The sequence below is a fragment of the Mesoplodon mirus genome, assembly GCF_964341445.2.
Source record: "Mesoplodon mirus genome assembly, chromosome: 3".
Classification (NCBI taxonomy): Eukaryota; Metazoa; Chordata; class Mammalia; order Artiodactyla; family Ziphiidae; genus Mesoplodon; species Mesoplodon mirus.
In genome coordinates this window covers 83,084,802-83,107,684 of record NC_138978.1, presented here as the reverse complement: position 1 = coordinate 83,107,684, position 22,883 = coordinate 83,084,802, and the positions used below count along the sequence as shown (strand labels likewise).

The 22,883-nt window shown below is 36.6% G+C and overlaps 1 protein-coding gene across 3 annotated transcripts in view; it reads right to left on the bottom strand.

Moving 5' to 3' along the window:
* The window catches only part of HS2ST1 (heparan sulfate 2-O-sulfotransferase 1), a 191,773-nt gene that overhangs the window by 18,395 nt on the left and 150,495 nt on the right, over positions 1–22,883 (bottom strand). For all 3 annotated transcript variants that reach the window (XM_082615932.1, XM_082615934.1, XM_082615933.1), the window contains exons 2-3: positions 21,530–21,768; positions 11,558–11,643 (exon numbers count right to left, since the gene is read on the bottom strand). In XM_082615932.1, the coding sequence (XP_082472058.1) occupies positions 11,558–11,643; positions 21,530–21,768 (325 nt within the window). The remainder of the gene's footprint in view (positions 1–11,557; positions 11,644–21,529; positions 21,769–22,883) is intronic.

Sequence of the window (22,883 nt, the reverse complement as noted above, 5' to 3'; positions counted from 1 at the left end):
TACCAATTCTCAACTGATATTTCCTCATTTATTAGATCACTCTTCTTAGCAACCTGAAATACCCCTACTGTTTATGTTGACTTCAAACCCAAACTCCTTTGTTTGGTTGTTAATGTCTGCTTGCCTTATGTCTTGGGTTCCACCTTACTTATCTAACTTTATTTTCAACTCTCCTCAAACAAGAAACATCTATCTGTTACAGTTAGGCCCACCTCTTCTGCTTCCCAACAACTCCTATTTCTCCTTACATGCCTTTGCTCATTCTATCTTCCTTAACTAGAATGCCTTTCTCATTTTCCTATTCTTTCTACTACATGCATTCATTCAAAAAGTACCTTTTTGTGTATCCAGTATATGCCAGGAACTATTCTAATATTAGGAAAACAGCAGTGAAAAAAAAGGACAAAATTCCTCGTCCTTCTGGAGTTAACATTCTCCTTGGGAGAGACAGAACATAAACCAATAAATAAGTAAATATGTTAGATGGTAAAAATACTAAGGAGAGAAATGATGCAGTGCATGCAATAGGGAGAAGTGGGGAGAGTACAATTCAAAACAGGGTTTTCCAGGGAGGCAGCACTATTATTATGTGATGAGAAGAGAGCCATGTAGATGTCTAGGAGAAAGTGTTTCAGGAAGATAAGACTTCAAAGTATGAAGGCCCCAAAGCAACTAAGTGCCAGGCATTTGTGAGAACCAGCAAGGAGGTCAATCTGGCTGCAGCAGAATCAGGAAGAGGACAGTAACAGAGAATGGGAGTGGAGAGATGGGGGTGGTGGTAGAGGACGTGCAGATCACGTGGACCTTGTAGAGCATGTTAAGTATCAGGAGGGAGGCCTTCCTGAGTCAGCAGAGAAGTGTCATGATATGGAATCTGATGTACAGCATGGTGACTATAATGAACAATACTGTACATACTGTATACTTGAAAGTTGCTATGTCAGTAGGTTTTAAATGTTCTCATCACGACAGCAGCAACAACAAAATGGTACTCATGTGAGGTGAGGATGTGTTAACTAACCTTACTGTGGTAAACATCTCACAATATATGTGTATAGCAAATCATCACATCGTACACCTTAAATTTACACCATGTTATATGTCAATTATGTGTCAATAAAGCTGGGGGAAAAAAGGTTATTGGCTGTTGTTTTGGAATAAACTGAAGCAGGCAATAACAAAATCTTGTGAAGTCTAGGAAGTCTTTCTGATGACTCCAGCATACAGTACTATCTGCTTTCATTTGACACCTGCACCCAGGAGCTATTGCTATCAGGCAGTTTTACTCTTGGCTTGTCCTGCTAGTGTTTCTCTTATAACTCTTTCCTCCCCAATAGCATTATAAGCCACCTGAGGGTAGGCACAGTGCTTCACACTTCCTTTATATATTTCACAGGGCCTGGTATACATAAATACTTGCCCGCTGGTTAGTACTATTTGAAAGATTAAAAAAATATCAGCAATCTCTCTAAAACTGGGAATCACAGTGAGAAATGAGAAAAGTAAGCTTAAGTTGTATGACTCATTAAGAGATAGTGAAAGTTGCTTATTCTCTTGACAATCTTGATATGTTTACTCGTCTGTCCACAGAAACCCTCAATTTAGCTAACTGCTTATAACAAATTTCCATTCTTACTAAAATATTTTTTCAAAGGCACTAAAAAGCACACAGCTAACCTAACTAGTTTCACATTTTCCCCTTACTTCTGCCTGTTACAATGAATGTCTTACGCACAGCAGGCATTCTATAAATGTTTTATACTAAATGCTTAAGCAAATGAGTAGTGAAAAGAGACCACAGAAGAGAGAAGAGCAAGGTGCCTAGATATATCTCGATTCTTTTAGCTTCTGAATTATTGTAAATTAACTGAACAGGAAGTCCTAACTTACAAACAGGCTGTATTCTATAAAATTGCTTTGTGTGTAAAAAGGGGTCAACTCTCCTGAATTCTAGTCCTTTTCTCACCATTAAGTAAGTGTAAGTCTAAGTCACTAAAATCCTTTGTACATATGGAAATACTGACAACTACACAGAACTTTTTGGTAAAACATTATTATATTAAATTTGTGAGTTGGTTTATTAGAACTTGGGACATTTTTTTTTCACTGAACAACTCATAAACCTATAAAACCAACAATTCAGTAAAAAATTTTTTTCACAAATTTTTAATGGAAGAAACAGTATGGTTGCAAATATACGGCACTGTTAAATTAGGTATCAGGGTAGAAGCTCCATGAGGGCAGAGGATTGTTTCTCTCTTGTTCTTGGTTTTATCACTAGTGTTCAGTAAGGTGTCAGAAACATAGGTGTTGGATATTAAAATTAGGTTGAATAGACCGTTGTTAATTGGCCACTTACAAAAGCCTTTCTGGGGCTTCCCTGGTGGCGCAGTGGTTGAGAGTCCGCCTGCTGATGCAGGGGACACGGGTTCGTGCCCCGGTCCGGGAGGATCCCACATGCCGCGGAGCGGCTGGGTCCGTGAGCCATGGCCGCTGGGCCTGCGCGTCCGGAGCCTGTGCTCCGCAACGGGAGAGGTCGCAACAGTGAGAGGCCTGCGTACCGCAAAAAAAAAAAAAAAAAAAAAAGCCTTTTTGTGGGACAGTGCACCCACTAGTGAGAAGAGGGTAGGTAGGGAGGTATCAGGGATACATAGTTGCTACCTTAACTGCTAGAGCTGAGTCTTGTAAGAGGAATCTAAAAGGGGGAAGCACAGGGCAGTGGGGCAATGACTCCATTCTTAAGACTGTGGGATTCCCTGGGAACCTCCTTTATCATCTCCATTATTAGCCACTGATCCACGTTAACTATTCCCTTGGGAATTACCTCGTCCCAGAACATCTCCTACCAATGCCTCTTCTTTTTTGCTTTCTGCTAGTCCCTGACATGTGGAACAGATAGCAATTCTTACCAAGTAGAAGTGAAAGGGGGATATGGCACTTGACAAAACTCTTGCTGCTGTCTGGGATATGACTTTCTGGGGCATGGCTTTGGGTGGTGCTTATATGTATGAAACATGATTTTAATGAGATAACCTATGTGAACTTATTCTGAAAATGGATAAGAACTATTATTTATAAGTTAGGGTATGGCTGTATAGACATAAAGGCAAGGAATTATAACTGAAAATAGGCCTGATAAAAGAGCATCAGGCCATTCAGCTCAGCTAGTTAGGAAACAAGCATCCTCTTAAGTTTGTATGTTTAAAACTTTTGCCAAACAGGTAGTTTTGTACCAGTGGAAAAATACGTTCTGTAGTTGCAGACTCCAGCTTTAACCCTGGTCAGTCATCTGAGCTGTTCCTCAGGAGGGCTCAGATGGAAGAGTTAGAAAAGCCATTTTCCCTCCAGGAAACTAAACTATCATTGACCCATTAGAACATAATCTTCCTAGGAAGAGAACAGCAGATTTGGTAGGAATCTGCAATGTTATATGGCGATCAAAAGGGAAAAGATATAATCTGAGCAGCAGGTTGGTAAGAAACCTTATTCTTGCCATGTCAGTATACATGTACGACAGCAACAGAGACAAACCAGGCACATTTCCTTACACCCACACTCTGTATAGCCTAGATAGATGAATGAACAGCAAGAATAGCTAAAAGAATAAGTGCACACTCAGAACTTTTGAAAGGAACCTTGTCAACTGGCTAGACAAAGCCTAAATGGAAGATGATGAAGCTGAAGGAGGGCTGAATAGCCTTTGGGAAGCATTAACGCTTTGAGATTTCTGCTTCATACCAGATTTAACACTTCTAGTTAATCAGCAGTCTCACAGGGGGAACAAAGATATCTTATATAGTCAACCTGTGGTTGGATGAATCTGTGGATGCGGAACCTGCAAATAACAAGGGAGGACTGTACATATTTATTCTGGACTCTCTTATCCCTAAAGTGTTCATAGAAAGCTTCAAATCCTTCTAGTGGTAAGTTCCTATTGTCTTGTTTCAAAAACAGTGAATGACCTGTTGGTATTTATTGGTCCCACTGATAACGATGTTAAGAATAAAAGATTTTTAAAATAATTATTTATCTCTTAAAAAGAGCATTCATCTATTAAAGTGGCCCAAATTTTAAAAAGGGGGGACTGTGGTCCAACAATACCAAAGGCTGATAAGGATACACAGCAACGGGAACTCTCGTGCACTTTTGGTGAGACTGCAAAATAATAAAGCCACTTGGGAAAACAGCTTAGCCGTGTCTTACAGAGCTACCATACAATCCAGCAATCCCACTTCTAGGTTCTCCCCAAAAGAAATGAAGACATTGTGTCCACACAAAACCTGTATGCAAATGTTCTGACAACTTTATTCATAATCACCAAAAGCTGGAAACAACCCAAGTATCCAGGAACTGGTAGATGGACAGTAAGGATGGTGGTGCCTCCATCCTTACTACTCAGTAAGGAACTAACTACTGATACATGCATCAAATTGGATGAATGTCAAAAGCATTATGCTAAGTGAAAGAAGCCAGGTTCAGAAGACTTGGTGACTGACTAGATATATGTGGCAAAGAAAAGCATTGTTCAAGATGACTCTAAAGTTTCTTGCTTGGATGTCTTGATAAATAAAAATGGGTAAACTTCCCAAAAGAGAACATTGGAGGCAAAGAGAGAATCTTGAGCAATGCCTTATTAGGACTTGGGAATAAGGAGGGCCAGCACAGGCTCAGACAGGGAGAAGAAAACACCAGTAAGACAACATGGTAACTGAATGAAGACAGAGTTTTAAAAGAGCCTAACACGGCTCTGTGTGAGTCACAAACTAACTGCTTCACATACGTTATCATATTTAATCCTCACAATCACCCATGAAGTAGTTACTTTAATTATCCTCATTTTACAAATGGGGAAACTGAAGATCCGAAGTCATGTGGCTGAGACTGCTGAGCTGGGAAGGAACTGAGGGGGATTTAACTAGAAATCTGACTTGAGAGATTACTCCTTAGCATCTACAGGATCAATGCTACAGAAAGAGCTAGTAATACAAATCAATAAAAAGCCAACTCTCGCATATTACTTGCAATTATTAAAATAATTTTAAAAATGTTTCTACAGTATTTGTGACATATTTGTTGAAAGTTGTAGAAAGTGGTGCAAACTTCAACTGGTTCAGAAGATAAGTACAAGGCAAAAGGGACAATCTCACATGAATCTACATACTACCAAACTTGTCCTGACATATCTGTTTCCTTACTGATTTACCTCAATTGTTCTGAAAAAGACAACAGGGGTGATACAGAGAAACCAAAATGATGGTGATGAAAACCCATACTCATTCCTGGGGATGACCACAAAGGTACACACCTGACGTGGACCTGAATAAAACCGACTGTTGGATCAAGAATAATTTCCAAATATCTTTCTAAGACCGGATGCTGACATATGACCCTAGGTAGCTAGATCATTAAAAAAACTCAGCAGAGTCTGATCAAAAACAGCATTAAAATAGTTTTCTTTTAGCTGGACATTATCCTTTATAAAGGAAAATGTTCTGAAAAAGGTTTTTGTAAGAGATGTTCAAATGTTTTTCTTTTGTATAAAATTTGAAGAAAATCAAAATGGGAGTGACAGATGCTGCTGATAAATGAGTGGTATAAATTTAAAAGGGAGAATAATCTGTAATATTTTCATTGTTTATAATGAACCATAATGAAGTGATAATAATAGTAAAAAAAGAGGGTTTCAGTGACCTCACTGAGGACAAGAACTGCAAGTTATTCAACTTTATATTGCCTGCACCCTAGGACAATTTGAAAATGTCTAACCTACACAAGTTTTTTCCACTGGAAAATTTCTGAATTTATGATGTTAGCATATCTGCATTATTTTAAAATGGTTTGTTCACCAATTTAAAAAAAACAGTAATTAAACACTAAAGGGAAAAATGGAAGGAAGAACTAAGAAATGTGCTTAAAAAAATAAGGATAGAGTTAAGACAAAAAGGAATAAGACAGGACAGGAATGCAAATATGTAACAAGAAGATATTTTTGTTATTATTCTAAAGTTCTGAATAAAAACAGATAAACCAAAACAGATAACTGTAACCAAAACACAGCTTGAGCAGATATAAGCTTGCAAATAAAATGTGTGCTTCTTAGTAATCAGTCTAAATTAGAAACCACTTTTAATACTTTATCTTACTGCCTGGGTTTCCTGGGGTATCCTGAGTTTGTACTCTCTTTAGTGTTTCTGCTAAGGCAATTGAAAAGCTATGTGACTAAATATCTCTTTCATCAAATTTGACGGCAAGTATTTTAATGGACTCCACAAAGTACTACACCAGTCAAGGATATATTTTAAAGAATAAAATATTTAAAACATTGGTAAAGTGATGTTCCTTTCCTCTTCCTTACTCATTCGTGGTGAGTATGACAAACTAAAAATTATTTTAAAAGATAGCAGTTACATCTAAAATAGTTTGTGACTATATACATCAAAATACATTTCCGCCTGTTGATTTTTTTAAGGTATTTGTTTAACATCTTGTAAAGGTCTATTAAAGTTTTTCACAATACATATTGCTTCCAATAAAATCAAACACATTAGGAAAATATTCAAACCCTTAAATGTTCATGTTAATATTTAAAAAATGAGATTAATCTTTCCAAGAACCTTTATATTTTTTTAACTGCAAAAACCCTAGCATACACCAGAGCTTCATTCTAAGTATAAGACTTTTGCCCAAAGCAAAAGCACTCAATATATTATTTTAATAATGAAAACCTCAAGTATGAGAAACCAAGCTGTGTGTGGAAAAAATAAATCATTTAGGTGAAAAGGTAACAAACATTCAATTGAAGGATAATGCAGCCCTGAGGGAAAATATGCATATGAATGAAGTTTATGAAATTGGTCCAATGCCTCTGTAAAAAAAAATAATTAGTTTATTTTAAAGCTGCCTATAAAATGTTTTCAATATTGCTGTATGAATTATTTAAAGAAAAATGTATATCTAACTTTAAAGCAACCACTTTACTGTAAGATGTTGAGTGCTGTGGAAGAAACTAGCAATAAGAATATATTGTTCTATGTATGTAATATTTGGGAGATTCCTTTTAATTATGGGCTCTTCAAAAAAGTTCGGATTTATTATCAATGTGAATCAGTAATATTTCATTCAAGTCCTTTTCAAAATTGAGAAGTTAAAATGACAGTGGGATATCAATTAAATTTTTGGATTTTACACAGAATGCTCATTCAAGTTGACGAATACATGAGGATGTATTACTTTGAAGTCATGACTGCTAATGCAATGACTGAGCAAACATGTCTAAGCTTAAATAATTTAAAAATCTATTTTTAATGTTTCTGAAGTTAGTGCAGAGTTTTCTTAGGGAAAAGATCTGCATTTGAGGTTTTCCTATAATGATACTCAATGTGTTACATAAAACGTTTAAATGGATTCACCAAGCCACATATGTTTACAAAATATTCCTTTTGACCAATTTTCTGATTAGTACTTAATGCGGCACAGACTCTAGGGGGAGCCCCATAGTGCTTGGATACTGTATGTAAGCCTGTTTTATGAACTTTTCTTCATAGAATTATGATAGGAATAACTTGATCCCATGCCTCCCCAAAAACATGGAAAATGAGAGTTAGTTATGTCCAGATTCAGGCAAATCACTATAAAGGAAATTCACTTAAAAAAAAAGTGCCTTTAAGGAAATCAAAAAATACTTAGAAACAAATGACAATGAAAACACAATGACCCCAAACCTATGGGATGCAGCAAAAGCAGTTCTAAGAGGGAAGTTTATAGCAATACAATCCTACCTCAAGAAACAAGAAACATCGCAAACAACCTAAACTTACACCTAAAGCAATTATAGAAAGAAGAACAAAAAACCCCCAAAGTTAGCAGAAAGAAAGAAATCATAAAGATCAGAGCAGAAATAAATGAAAAAAAAATGAAGGAAACAATAACAAAGATCAATAAAACTAAAACCTGGTTCTTTGAGAAGATAAACAAAATTGATAAACCATTAGCCAGACCCATCGAGAAAAAAAAGGAGAAGATTCAAATCAAGAGAATTAGAAATGAAAAGGGAGAAGTACAACTGACACTGTAGAAATACAAAGGATCATGAGAGATTACTACAAGCAACTATATGCCAATAAAATGGACAACCTGGAAGAAACAGACAAATTCTTAGAAAAGCACAACCTTCCGAGACTGAACCAGGAAGAAATAGAACATTTAAACAGACCAATCACAAGCACTGAAATTGAGACTATGATTAAAAATCTTCCAACAAACAAAAGCCCAGGACCAGATGGCTTCACAGGCGAATTCTATCAAACATTTAGAGAAGGCCTAACACCTATCCTCCTCAAACTCTTCCAAAATATAGCAGAAGGAGGAACACTCCCAAACTCATTCTACAAGGCCACCATCACCCTGACCAAAACCAGACAAAGATGTCACAAAAACAGAAAACTACAGGCCAATATCACTGATGAACAGGGATGCAAAAATCCTCAACAAAATACTAGCAAACAGAATCCAACAGCACCTTAAAAGGATCCTACACCATGATCAAGTGGGGTTTATCCCAAGAATGCAAGGACTCTTCAATATATGAAAATCAATCAATGTGATACACCGTATTAACAAATTGAAGAATAAAAACCATATGATCATCTCAATAGATGCAGAAAAAGCTTTGGACAAAATTCAACACCCATTTATGATAAAAACCCTCCAGAAAGTAGGCATAGAGGGAATTTACCTCAACATAATAAAGGCCATATATGACAAACCCACAGCCAACATCATTCTCAATGGTGAAAAACTGAAAGCATTTCCTCTAAGATCAGGAACAAGACAACGGTGTCCACTCTCACCACTATTATTCAACATAGTTTTGGAAGTTTTAGCCACAACAATCAGAGAAGAAAACGAAATAAAAGGAATCCAAATTGGAAAAGAAGAAGTAAAACTGTCACTGTTTGCTGATGACATGACACTATACATAGAGAATCGTAAAGATGCTACTAGAAAACTACTAGAGCTAATCAATGAATTTGGTAAAGTAGCGGAATACAAAATTAATGCACAGAAATCGCTTGCATTCCTATACACTAATGATGAAAAATCTGAAACAGAAATTAAGGAAGCACTCCCATTTGCCATTGCAACAAAAAGAATAAAATACCTAGGAATAAACCTACCTAAGGAGACAAACTACCTGTATGCAGAAAACTATAAGACACTGATGAAAGAAATTGAAGATGACACAAACAGATGGAGAGATATACCATGTTCTTGGATTGGAAGAATTAACATTGTGAAAATGACTATACTACCCAAAACAATCTACAGATTCACTGCAATCCCTATCAAACTACCACTGGCATTTTTCACAGAACTAGAACAAAAAATTTCACAATTTGTGTGGAAACACAAAAGACCCCAAATAGCCAAAGCAATCTTGAGAAAGAAAAATGTAGCTGGAGGAAGCAGATTCCCTGACTTCAGACTATACTACAAAGCTATAGTAATCAAGACAGTATGGTACTGGTACCCAAACAGAAATATAGATCAATGAAACAGGATAGAAAGCCCAGAGATGAACCCACGCACATATGGGCACTTTATCTTTGATAAAGGAGTCAAGAGTATACAATGGAGAAAAGACAGCCTCTTCAATAAGTGGTGCTGGGAAAACTGGACAGCTACATGTAAAAGAATGAAATTAGAACACTCCCTAACACCATATACAAAAATAAACTCAAAATGGATAAAGACCTAAATGTCAGGCCAGGCACTATAAAACTCTTAGAGGAAAACACAGAACACTTTATTACATAAATCACAGCAAGATCCTTTTTGACCCACCTCCTAGAGTAATGGAAATAACAATAAAAATAAACAAACGGGACCTAATGAAACATAAAAGCTTTTGCACAGCAAAGGAAACCATAAACAAGACGAAAGGACAACCCTAAGAATGGGAGAAAATATTTGCAAATGAAGCAACTGACAAAGGATTAATCTCCAAAATTTATAAACAGCTCATGCAGCTCAACTTCAAAAAAACAAACAACCCAATCCAAAAATGGGCAGAAGACCTAAATAGACATTTCTCCAAAGAAGATGTACAGATTGCCAACAAACACATGAAAGGATGCTCAACATCACTAATCAGAGAAATACAAATCAAAACTACAATGAGGTATCACCTCACACCAGTCAGAATGGCCATCATCAAAACATCTGCAAACAATAAATGCTGGAGAGGGTGTGGAGAAGAGGGAACCCTCTTGCACTGTTGGTGGGAATGTAAATGGATACAGCCACTATGGAGAACAGTATGGAGGTTACTTACAAAACTAAAAATATGACTACCATACAAACCAGCAATCCCACTACTGGGCATATACCCTGAGAAAACCATAATTCAAAAATTATTGTACCACAATGTTCATTTCAGCTCTGTTTACAATAGCCAGGACATGGAAGCAACCTAAGTGTCCACTGACAGATGAATGGATAAAGAAGATGTGGCACATATATACAATGGAATATTACTTGGCCATAAAAAGAGACAAAATTGAGTTATTTGTAGTGAGGTGGATGGACCTGGAGACTGTCATACAGAGTTAGTCTGACTGTCATACAGTAAGTCAGAAAGAGAAAAATAAATACTGTATGCTAACACATATATAAGGAATCTAAAAAAAAAAATGGTTCTGAAGAAACTAGGGGCAGGACAGGACCTAGAAAATGGACTTGAGGACACGGGGAGGGGGAACAGTAAGCTGGGATGAAGTGAGAGAGTGGCATGGACATATATACACTACCAAATGTAAAATAGATACCTAGTAGGAAGCAGCTGCATAGCATAAGGAGATCAGCTTGGTGCTTTGTGACCACCTAGAGGGGTGGGATAGGGAAAGTGGGAGGGAGATGCAAGAGGGAGGAGGTATGGGGATATATGTATATGTATAGCTGATTCACTTTGTTATAAAGCAGAAACTAACACATCATTGTAAAGCAATTATACTCCAATAAAGATGTTAAAAAAAAACCAAAAACGCCATTCACTCAGGAAAAGAAAAAAGTTTCCTTAGAATATATCTCATTTTAAAAGCTAAAACAAGGTAGCCCAAGGGGAAATGTGTCTTGGCTGAGAAGCAGACACTTTAGGGCACCAATAACTGAGTAATGGCTCCTTTGCTTTCTCTGTTCTCAGTTAGTGACGTGGTAAGTCATACTCTGATTGGCCTCTAGCTTAAAACTTGGGACTCTCCTAAAATAGTGTCATTTGACTGTACAGGAAGCAGAAACATAATAATAATAAATAACTTTAACGGGCATTACCTAAATTTAATCTACCTTGAATTTCTAAAATTAATATGACAATTATCAATTTATGAACACTAGAGGGCAGTAAAACACTAGAAGGTATATTTAAATTACATATCTAAAAGTAGCAAACACAAGCCAGGTTTTTTTAATATCAAAATCATAATAATTTAATAAATTGATTCCTTTTTAGGTTGCTATAGTACAAAGCATTCTTTCGTGTATCATTTTAGATATGACTTACTTTGCAAAATCCAAATAAGAAATGTGCCCATGATAAAACCCTGGTTTCATCTCTTTCCAGGAAGTTATATTCTTTACAAAGCGCACCTAAAAAAGGAGAACATACTCATTATTTAAGTACAATTTAAAGAAAATGAAGTTTGGTGATAGCAAAATACTTTTCATTTAGACATTCAAAAGCAATCACACCACTCTGACGATTACAGAGCTTGAAATACAGGCTTCAACTAAGGAAAGCATAGTGTGACCTGTAATTGCTAATTCATCATAGAGAAGCTACTATCACCACACTCAGAAAAGAATGAAAGAGGATCCTGAAAACAAAACTGCACAAGGCAACCATTTACGACACTGTATAGTGAGTACATTTATATGGGGAGGGGAAGGGAGGGGAGGGAAGGGGAAGGGAGGGGAGGGGAAGGGAGGGGAGGGGAAGGGAAGGGAAGGGAAGGGAGGGTGGGTACCAACACCTAAGCTGAAGCAGGCAGCACTTCAGTATGGGGATAGTCTATGCAAATCTGTATTCTTCTCAGAGACTTGTTATTCATAAAAATTCTCATTTATTAATAACTCACAAATAACAAATATCAACTAATCCTTAATCCAAATGGCTAAAGAAAGGATGAAAAACAGAAGACTTTAAAGAGCTAAGAGCAGATATAATAAGCTTGAGCTGATATCATTAACTTGATAAAAAAGCTTAATAAAATTAGGGGTGTGATACACATAAAATTTTAAAAATATCTAAATATTACTATTTTAATCTATTGGAATGAAATGTATACAAAAGATTAGTTAATATAAAAATTATTTAACTGTAAATATATTATAAAAATGTTAAAAACTGGTTAATACAGAACTTTATAAACCAGCTGCAAGGCAGTGATACATAATTTCTCAAAGAAAAATGGTATAAATTTCTGATAAGAAAATCTCTGCATGATCAACAGTAGGTGGTTGAGAATCTCTTCTGGAGACTAAAGACAGGGTGGGGATGGGTGAGGGTTTGGGGGCCCAGTGTCCCCTGCTGCACTGAAAGCATCTGCAAGCTGTGACCTCAGCCTCTAACACACAGGACTGTCAATCACATACTTTTGACAATTTATCAATCTTTCATTTACATTTTAGAATAGAGTTAGTCACATGGAGATATTCTGGAGCACTTCTTACCAGGTCAGTCAATAAGTTAATAGCCATGAATAATGGCTACCTCCTGGATAAGGCCCATTGGTAAGGACAGAGAAGGGAAACAGTGCAGAAGCAACCTTATATCGGAGGATGTGAACTAAGGAAAAATGGAAGATTCTGGAAGTAGAATTTATTTTTCAGGGGAAGCATCAATAACTCATATACTACGAAAAATAATAGAGTTTTTAGAAGGGAAATGAAATGAACCTTATGTTATTATCTTACACACACACATCCTTAACATCTGAAAATTGGATGTAGATAACAAAATTATTTTGCATTAGAGAATACACAATTATATTTTTGCAGATATTTGCAGTTTTTCCCCACCAAAACAGAAGAGCCAAACAAATGTGTGATTTGAGATTCCCAGGTTCTTTCTTATTTCTTCTTCAAGTTAGGCATCAAATAGAATAAAAATATCAAGTGACAAGTGAAAAAGAAACAGAAAATAAAAAATTATATAACCCATAAACTGAATCCTTAAAAAATTTTACATGTTGAATATGAAAAATCCTTATAATTTTCACTTAATGGTAAATTAAACAAGATTTTGATTCTATGAAAATCAGTTTCAGTATTTCAGCACCAAATGAGGGAGAAATAGAAGGCAAAGAGAATAGGAATGGTAGGTGATGGTTCAACGGTGCTTAAGACATACTTACAACTCAGCTCTATTTTCCAGAAGGTGATTTAATATGGATGTGATGGTGTAAGAGGGAAATGAAAGGAGATGCCAGATTGAAGTCTGACAAAACTGTGCTATATAAGCCAAATGTTAGAGGATCATAGTACACTGTGATGAAAGACTTAGGTGTAAACTTCAAGTATCCTTTTTTCCTCCACCCTTCCAAAGAACAGTCAAGATCAAACTAAATCCTCCTAAAGACACACTTCATCTGCCACGTGTCCTTCGATGTGAGGTGAAGAGCCCAGGAAGCTGGATGAGATCTGGACTGCTGCCGGGCTTCCCAAACTCAACGTGCAAATGAGTCATGTGGGACTCTTGTTAAAACACAGATTCTGATTCAGAAGGTCTGGAGTGGGGCCCAAGTTTCTGGACTTCTAACAAGTTTCCACGTGATGGCCAGGTCAATGGGCCACACCAAGGAACAAGACTTTAGCGTGTGTGGGCCCAGGACCTAGCTCTTGGTTTTATCAACGTGAAGCTTGTTTCCGCAGCATCTGCAAAGGAGGCTTGAGGTCTACAGAAGCTCTTTAGCAAGGATATATTCTCATAGTCACTGCTTTTGTGATATGGAAAAAAGTATACTGAAATAGAACAATTTTTTAAAGATTATCTTATAAGCTACCACAATATATAAAAAAGAATGGGGGATGGGAGCAGAATGACCCTGCTACTCAGTCTTCTTCATCTACCCACACACAGTGATGCCTGAAGCACATCAGAACCAAAGCATGCCAAGAAACACAGTATAAAAAGTAACAAAATAAGTAAAAGGGTTATGCCTCCAGGTGGACTCAGGGAACAGAACAGAACAAGGCATGAATCTTCTACTGCTGTCACCAAACTCAAACTCTCTTGTTTATAGAATCAGCATTTTAGAGGTGAAAGGGCCCAGGATATCCTGTACTTGTTATTTTATAGATAAAGAAACTGAAGCCCAAGAACCACATACCTCAGATTTTGGTCCAATCATCCTTCTATACCACTAGCTAATTTCTTTAATCTATTATTGTCCAATTTAAACAAGGGAGGGGGGAACCAGAAGGATTTGAAAGAAGAGCAGACAGATATCGTTTGTACTATAATTCTGATCAACAAACTTGGACACTGAGAATTTCAGGCTTTATCCACTGCTCAGGAAACCCCTGAGATCCAGTCATTCAAAACTCCTCAACCTCCAAGATCTCAAAGCTCTGTTGATATATCTCTCTCAATTGTTTATTTTCCTCATTACATTCATTATAATCTCAACTTCCAATCCACCCTGTTCACTACTCTCATATTGCTCATACTGAATAACCATTTTTCAACAATGGCCGCTGACTTACTCTTGCCTTTTTATTGTCTTGGGTAACCTCAGGGGTTGAACACATCTGGTCAAAACTAAGAGATCCAGTCTAAATGCCTCTGTAGGACCATTTTTTTTTTTTTTTAAAGTCAGGAGGCTCTAACTTTTTTTTTTTTTTTAAAGAAGATGTTGGGGGTAGGAGTTAATTAATTAATTAATTAATTTTTGCTGTGTTGGGTCTTCGTTTCTGTGCGAGGGCTATCTCTAGTTGTGGCAAGCGGGGGCCACTCTTCATCACGGTGCGTGGGCCTCTCACTGTCGTGGACTCTCTTGTTGCAGAGCACAGGCTCCAGATGCGCAGGCTCAGTAGTTGTGGCTCACGGGCCTAGCCGCTCCGCGGCATGTGGGATCCTCCCAGACCACGGCTCGAACCCACGTCCCCTGCATTGGCAGGCAGATTCTCAACCACTGCGCCACCAGGGAAGCCCCTCTGTAGGATTTTGAATTTTATTTTACTAAATTAATTCTGACATAAATTCAGGTGGGTTATTATTGCTTTTAAATTCTCTACACTATATTATTGCTAAGTCTCCAAAGCCCACAGAATCTTTCTCTAATCTCCAACTAAGAGAATACTGAAGGCTACGTACTTAATATATACGTATATGTATTTTTTTTCTTTCATCTCATCAACATTTAACTCAGGCAATCTGTTAAAGTCTCATTAATAAAGCTGTGGCTGATTTACAATTTGCAATAAATCAAAAGATGCTGAGCTGAGATTTACCTTCCCTTCACAGGAAAGAAAAAAGTGCTAAGCAAACAAATGCTGTCAATAAGGTTAAAGTGGTGGTTCACACTAATCTGGAGAATGGTCTGAGCATTTAGAAGTGTGATTTACATACAACTGAAATTCTACACCATCCTAATCTCTTCAAAAGTGATCTCCAAGGACATAACGATCTAATTAATCCTTTGAAGAATAGTATTTTTTAAAATTTTCCTTTCAAAGTATTAATTTAGCCACTACTCCTTTTAGCCATGTTTAATAAACATAGTTTAATAAAACTATCTCCATAGTTTTCCCTGCCCTCCTCTCTTCATCTTCGCTTGTTCCCTTTCACCAGTCTAGCTGCAGTTCCTGCCCTGTCATTTTCTGCCTTTTCGCCTCTTCTGTACCACTTGTCTCTCAGTTTTTCTACTGGTTTTCCTCTACAGTGGAGCATTCTGCCCAAGGCCTTGAGATAAAGCTCTGGAATAGAGAGGAGTAGGGGAAAATGCAGATCAGGTGAGCAAGCTTTTACTCAGTTCATTTTATAGATTCTTACTGACTAGGATAATTGGCCCTAATGAACGATAAAGTGAGAGGCAAAAAGGAGCAAAGCTAATAGTATCAAATGAGGTTGAGTCTGAAGACACTGAAAACTCTTGGGGAAAAGAAATAAAGTCACCATAGTGACCTTATCCAAAGAGAATTTCCATACTCTGATTGCACAAGGCTATCAAGAAGATGTTTCAGAAGTAGTAGTTAGATATAGTACAGGAAAAGAGATGTTTTTATGGTTAGCCTGGAGCAGATTCTAAACTGTGATTTTTGTCAGATTTTATAACTCAAGCAGAGTCAGGCTAGCAAGTAACCACAAGATGCCTTTAGGGAAAACACAAGCAACAACGCAGGGAGTGGTGTTGTGATTTATTTGCTAGTTGAACCAGACCTGAACCAGTGCTGTAGGAAAAGCTGAGAAAGCACCATCGCACTAACACTATATCTAGACTTATATTCTTAATGAGATTAATCTCAACATTATGATTATCTGTGATCACAAAATAACTTGTTTTCACTATCTACAAGTAGGAATGTCATCCCAAACATCCTGGCCAAATTCCATCTTTGTAATTACTACCTATTGAGTGAACACTACTATTAACTTGGGTAATTATACATACCAAACTCCTACTCATGCATATACTTAAAGTAAACATTCATTGTACAGCTGTGGGTAGTTTTATGAGACTACACTAGACAGAAAGTTTTCTATGCAAAGAGAAAAACTGAGTATTAGTTGGATAAAATATAAGAAAGGTTCAGCAGCAATAGAACATAATATACTGTCTTCACTAAAATTCAGAACTGTTGTTCAATCACTTTTTTTTTTTGTGGGAGGGGGTGTATGTGTCCCAAATCACCTGAGGTAAGGAGAGTTCATGCTCATACTGCTATCAGTCAGAGGGGCTACCTCTGCCAGCAGTTATCATCATGGCATCATGCTCAGCTAAGAACTGCCTTCAGAATCTAAATGGGTTCATTTGTTCATTCATTCATTCAACAAAAAATTTATGTATCTACTATGTCTCAGGCACGGTTCTAAGCACAGAGATACAAGGTGAACAAGGCAAGGTTCCTGCCCTTAAGGAGCTTAAGTTATAATAGAGAAAAAGACAGTAAACAAATAAAGCAATAAGTAATAGGAAAGATACTGAAAGAATGATGGTACACAGTAACTTGGAAGAGGTATTTAATATATAGGATGGCCAAGTAAGGTTTTGCTATGAAGAGGTCACTAAGCTGAAACCTTAAATGGATAACACGAAGCCAATTGTGAGAAGCCAGGAGAAGTGTGTTCTAAGAGGAAACGAGTATAGTGGCCTTGAAGCGGGAAAGGCTTGGTGCATTCAGAGAACCAAAAAGCCAGTGTGGCTAGTAAATTAGAGGTTGAAGCAAGGGACAATGGACAAGGGCTTGATTAAGAAGGACCTGTTGGCCTAGATAAGGAATTTGGATTTTCCTGTGGAGGTAGGAATACGAATTTAAAGATAAGTAACTCACCATCCTGTGAAGATTATAATATGCATCTTCCCATCACTTCACTGAGAATCCTATTCTATATTTTTGCTACTCAAACTTTGGTTCAAGGACCAGAAGCATCAGTTTTGGCACTAACAGGAAGCTTTTTAGAAATTCAGAATATCAGGCTTTATCTTAGTCCTTCTGAATAGGAATCTGTATTTTAACTGGTGTTCAGTATACACATTATAGGTTGAGAAGCATTCATCTAAAGTGTTGTTCTGAAAAGTCAGTATCTGCAACTAATATCAAACCATATGCGCTACTGCAAATGACCAGAAGTTGGTTTAACAGTAAATTAAAAAGAAAAAAAAATTACTACACTGTTCTACAGAGAATGCAAATTCTGGATATTTCCAGTTTCTTAGAAAGATCTTAAATATGATCAGACCTAAATATGTGAGAGCAGAAAAGAATTAAGAAAGATCATAAAAGATGCTGCCACTTACACCTATTTGCATAGTTACTTTAAAGGCAAGATGTTCTGTAATACAGAGATATTTTGTGATAGCAGAGTAAACTTCATGTTCCAACTAGAAGAGCTGATTACCTGTCTCCTGCCAATTCCTGTCTATTAATGGAGTAAAGCCCGTATCTCAAAAATATAACTTTCATGACTGAGTCCACCTCATTCTTATCACTTAGTCTTCTCATGCCTTATATTCTCAAATCTCCTTGTTCTAACTGTTCCTCAAACTCCTTAATTTTGAAAAATTCCTAAACTACGGAAAAGTTGAAAGAATAGTAGTCAACATCTGTACACTCTTCACCAAGGGTAACTGTTAACGTTTTGTCACTTCTGTTTATCTCCTTCTTTCCCCCTTTTTCTCTATGCACACGCACACTTATCTGTTTCTGAATCGAAGTAGCAGACATTTTTGATCAAGGATCCAATCATGGGTCACAAACTACATTTGGTTTTCATGTCTCTTTAGTCTCCTCTAGTCCATCTCCCCCTACCCCTTTTTTTTGGTTGTCATGACATTGACACTTTAGAAGAGTTCAGGACAGTTGTTCTAGAGAATGTTCTACAATATGGATTTGCCTGTTTTCTCAAGATGAGGTCCAGGTTAAACATTTTGGTGAGAACACCATAAATTGATGTTTTCTTTGAATAGTACTCATAGTTCCTGCGATTATGTTTTACATTCCCTAGTAAATTATAAATAAGCTCCTTGAAAGACACAGCCTTGCTTTTTATTTCTTTGGCAATTCCTCAAAGAATGTAGCATAATCTCTGTATACATTACATACGCAATAAATAAATGAAAACTTGCAAGCAGGGTTGAGAACTGTTTCTAAGAATACCCATAACTGTTACACATTGAATACTTTTATACCAGACTAGAAACATTTGGGCTTCGCCTCTAAAATTTTTGTGAGAAATAATTAAGCATGTAAACAGTTTAGCACAGTCCCCAGTACAAAATACATCTAGGAAAGAGCTGGGGCTAAAGGCAGATAGATATTGAGCAGACTGGACTGCTGAGGTTGGAAGGTGAGGGAATAAAGGGTGTAATCACCTATTACATCCCAAAATATTTTTATGAGTAAACTGGGCTTTACATGGAAGATTGGGACAACAGCAGATTTAATAAAAATCTCATCTTTTAAGTCTCACTTGAGTTAGATACAGATTAGAAACTATTTCTCAGAGAAGAAAGAAGAGCAAAATAGGTCATTTATTAATTCCTATATAAATAATAGGGCAGTTGAGAACAGTTCACAAGGACAATAAAAATATGGTATTAAAATCAAGTGTGTTATACAAGATGGGGTTCAGGGGATATTTTTAAAATTATTTTCAAGGCATCTAGTAATTCAAAACTTCACATCTAAATGAAACTTACTAGATTGAAAGTGAAATTAAAACACTATCTAATATGTCATGCAAAGGGAAGGGAAGCGATACCTATGAGTTGTTTGAAGAACTGCTTCTACACAGAACAAGAGACCAGCAAATAATTTAGATATGGTATATTAGAGAACATTTGGTATATAAGCTATTCCTAATTAAGACCAGGTGTTGAACTACCAGCTGACATTTTGAAGTATGCCAGCTAGTGATTAAGACTATTCTTCTACTCTGCCCAAACATGTTTTAAGTGTTGTTCATTATGTAATCCAGTTGCCTTTAAGATAGTGTTTACGCTTCTCTTTTGCTGCATATATTTACACACATACACACACACACACACACACACACAAACAAACATGACAAGCTATTGAAAGAAAAACAGAACTTTTGGGCCTCCCTGGTGGCGCAGTGGTTGAGAGTCCGCCTGCCGATGCAGGGGATACGGGTTCGTGCCCCGGTCTGGGAGGATCCCATATGCCGCGGAGCGGCTGGGCCCGTGAGCCATGGCTGCTGGGCCTGCGCATCCGGAGCCTGTGCTCCGCAACGGGAGAGGCCACAACAGTGAGAGGCCCGCATACAGCAAAAAGGAAAAAAAAAAAAAAAAAAAAAAAAAAAAAAAAAAAAAAAACAGAACTTTTATCTCATCCAAATGCAACCGGGGAAATGTACCACTACATGATGCCTATAAATGTCTTATGTGGTGAGCTTCTGTAGATTTATATTTCATGAGGAAAAAAAAAAAAGGTCAACGTCATTTTCAGAAATCTCATAGCTGCCAGACAACTTTGTAATGCTGGACAGAAAATTTGGACACCAATTCTAAAAATCTGAACAAACAAGCTGACTTTATTTTTCTAAACAATACTACTGAAGAAATCTAAAATTATTATGTGAGTGCTAAGAAATGTTCCTTTTAAACCAAGATATATTCTGAAAAGCAATCATGCAAATACACTTAAAATCTACTACACACTGTATAAAACCTGATGATTTAAGATACTTGCCCTTGAGATATACAATATTACATAATGAATAGTTTTTATGACCCACTTAGCTAAATAAGCTCATGTTTCTTCTCATTTACAGAAGAGTTATTTGATTTGGCTGATGAATGTAGATTTTTGGTTTTATAAAAAAGAGTAATTAGGGATAATTCAGAGAGCCAAGAATTACATGGGCAGATGATATGCCATATACAATTAGCCTTTAAAAATAGCTCTCTAGCAAGAAAGTGACCCTAACCTTGTGTATCAATGTTATTCTCTTGCTTCAGTGCGAGGATTATAGGTATGCTAAATAGTGGGACAACAATCAATTCTGTGACAATAAAACAAGTTCAGCTATCTTCAAACAGATAAATACATTCTAACTATATGACTATCACAAATGCCTTTTTAATAAGTTACCTCAATATGGTATTTGATACTACATAGTCTTTTCAAATATTATCTTTTCGTCTCATGGGGCCCAATTCCCATTCCCTTCAGTATTTGTAGAGAGAACTTTATAATTATAGTCAGAATTCCAGGTGTGAAGAAAATATCTGAAACTATTGCTAAAGAGGGGAGTCAATTTCATTTCATGATAACTTGCTCCACTTTTCTTAAAACCATTTCATAAAATTATCTATCTACCTGTTTATCTAAAGATTCTTAACAACTTGAAAGGCAAGATTATGTTAAAAATATGAGCCGCAATCCCTGTTTGTCAGGCGTTTATAGCTAATACTTACATAAATTATAGTAAAGATAAGATGAAATGCAGGAGTCACAAAACTGAACCATATAGAATATAGGTATTCATCAAATAAAGATTTCTCAATCATAAGTGGAGACAATATAATGATTTTTATTGCGGGGCATCTGCTAAAAATATCTCACACTTTTAAAAGGATACCATACTGAAGAGCATCAATATTCTCTTCAAAAATTCAAGAATGTGAAGAATGTAAAATTATAGGTAAGTTCGGTTGGTCCTTTCCCCCAAGAAACTTACAATCCACTGGGCTCAGCATATATATCCCTTAAAATGCTTTATCTCCTTGAGATAAAAAATTTGAGTTAGGAAGTGTCAGAAAATATTACGCATCCCCTACGTGGTATTTACCTGATCTTGCAGTGACATTACTGGATTATTTTTGGTAGTGTTGATGTGAAGAACATGGTATTTATTCTTTGCACATAGGTCATAGGCAATATTGGTAAAAGAGGTGCTTGCAGTTTTGGGGACTCTGTTATAAATGATCACCATGTCTTCTTCCTCATCTAAAGCTGCATCTTGCCGAGGGCTATCCATCGTATGTCGCTGCTCAATCTCTCGAACTTCATGTCTTGCAATAGCCCTTTCTGCAAAGAAAAACAGATTATGAACTTAGTTTTAAAAGACACTATAAGGAAGTTGTAAACACTGAAAATAATTTCCTATTCCTGGAACATAGTTTTCCTATTCAAGAACTGGGTTAAGAGCAGCTGAAAAAATGTTTTGAGGGCCAAAAGTTCAGAATTACCTCTGAAGGATAATACATATGCATATGAAGAATGAAAGAATAAACAGTCATCAAGTTTAGAACTCCACAGACCAGACAGTTCTTCAGTGTAGTTCAAAAGACACTTTTCATTCCAATAGAATTTCTACAGCCTGGACTAATTTTCAAACACATAAAGACAGAATGAATAGAATACTAAACTTCACAGTAAAAAATACACTTAGAAAATAAATTACTTATAATTTAGGCAATGATTTTGAAATTTATTACTTAGGATGTAGTTACTGCCTGCTTTATCAAAATGTAGCAGGACAGTGATTATAAATGCTGGTGTGATTTTTAGGTAACAACAGTAGAAACAACACCATAATAAAACCTTTTTCTTTTTGGTGTTGCATTACAGATAAGTCCTGGTTATGTTTATTCCTTAAATTCCATGGTTCCTCTAATTCAAATCACTGTCCACCAAGCAGTTTGAAAAGCAGTAACATTTTGCTTTCGAAAACTTCAGCTTCAAATAAAGAAAGAAAAGGGGAAGAAATGAGGGGAAAAAAATAACAAGATTGTAAGTTACTTTGCACAAAGACAACTGTTCACACACAGCATGCACCCTCCTACCACCAGATCTCTGTGCAAGCTGTCTTACCTGCCTTGAACCCTCATCCATTCTCCCTCAACCTCGACCCTACCTAGTGAACTCCTCAAACTTCACATTGAATTTAATCATCACTTGCAAGGGAAGCATCATCTAATCTCCCTAACTAGGTCAAATCACACACACACACACACACACACACACACACACACACAATATGTGTACATACCTCATACTGCATGTCTCATACATAATTGCAATTTTACATTATATGTGTGTTAGCATCTACCTACCATACTGGTGACAATTTAGTAGAGTGACATGAAAAAGCAATGTGGTATAATTACAATAACAAGTTCAGGCTTCAAATATTGTCTGAC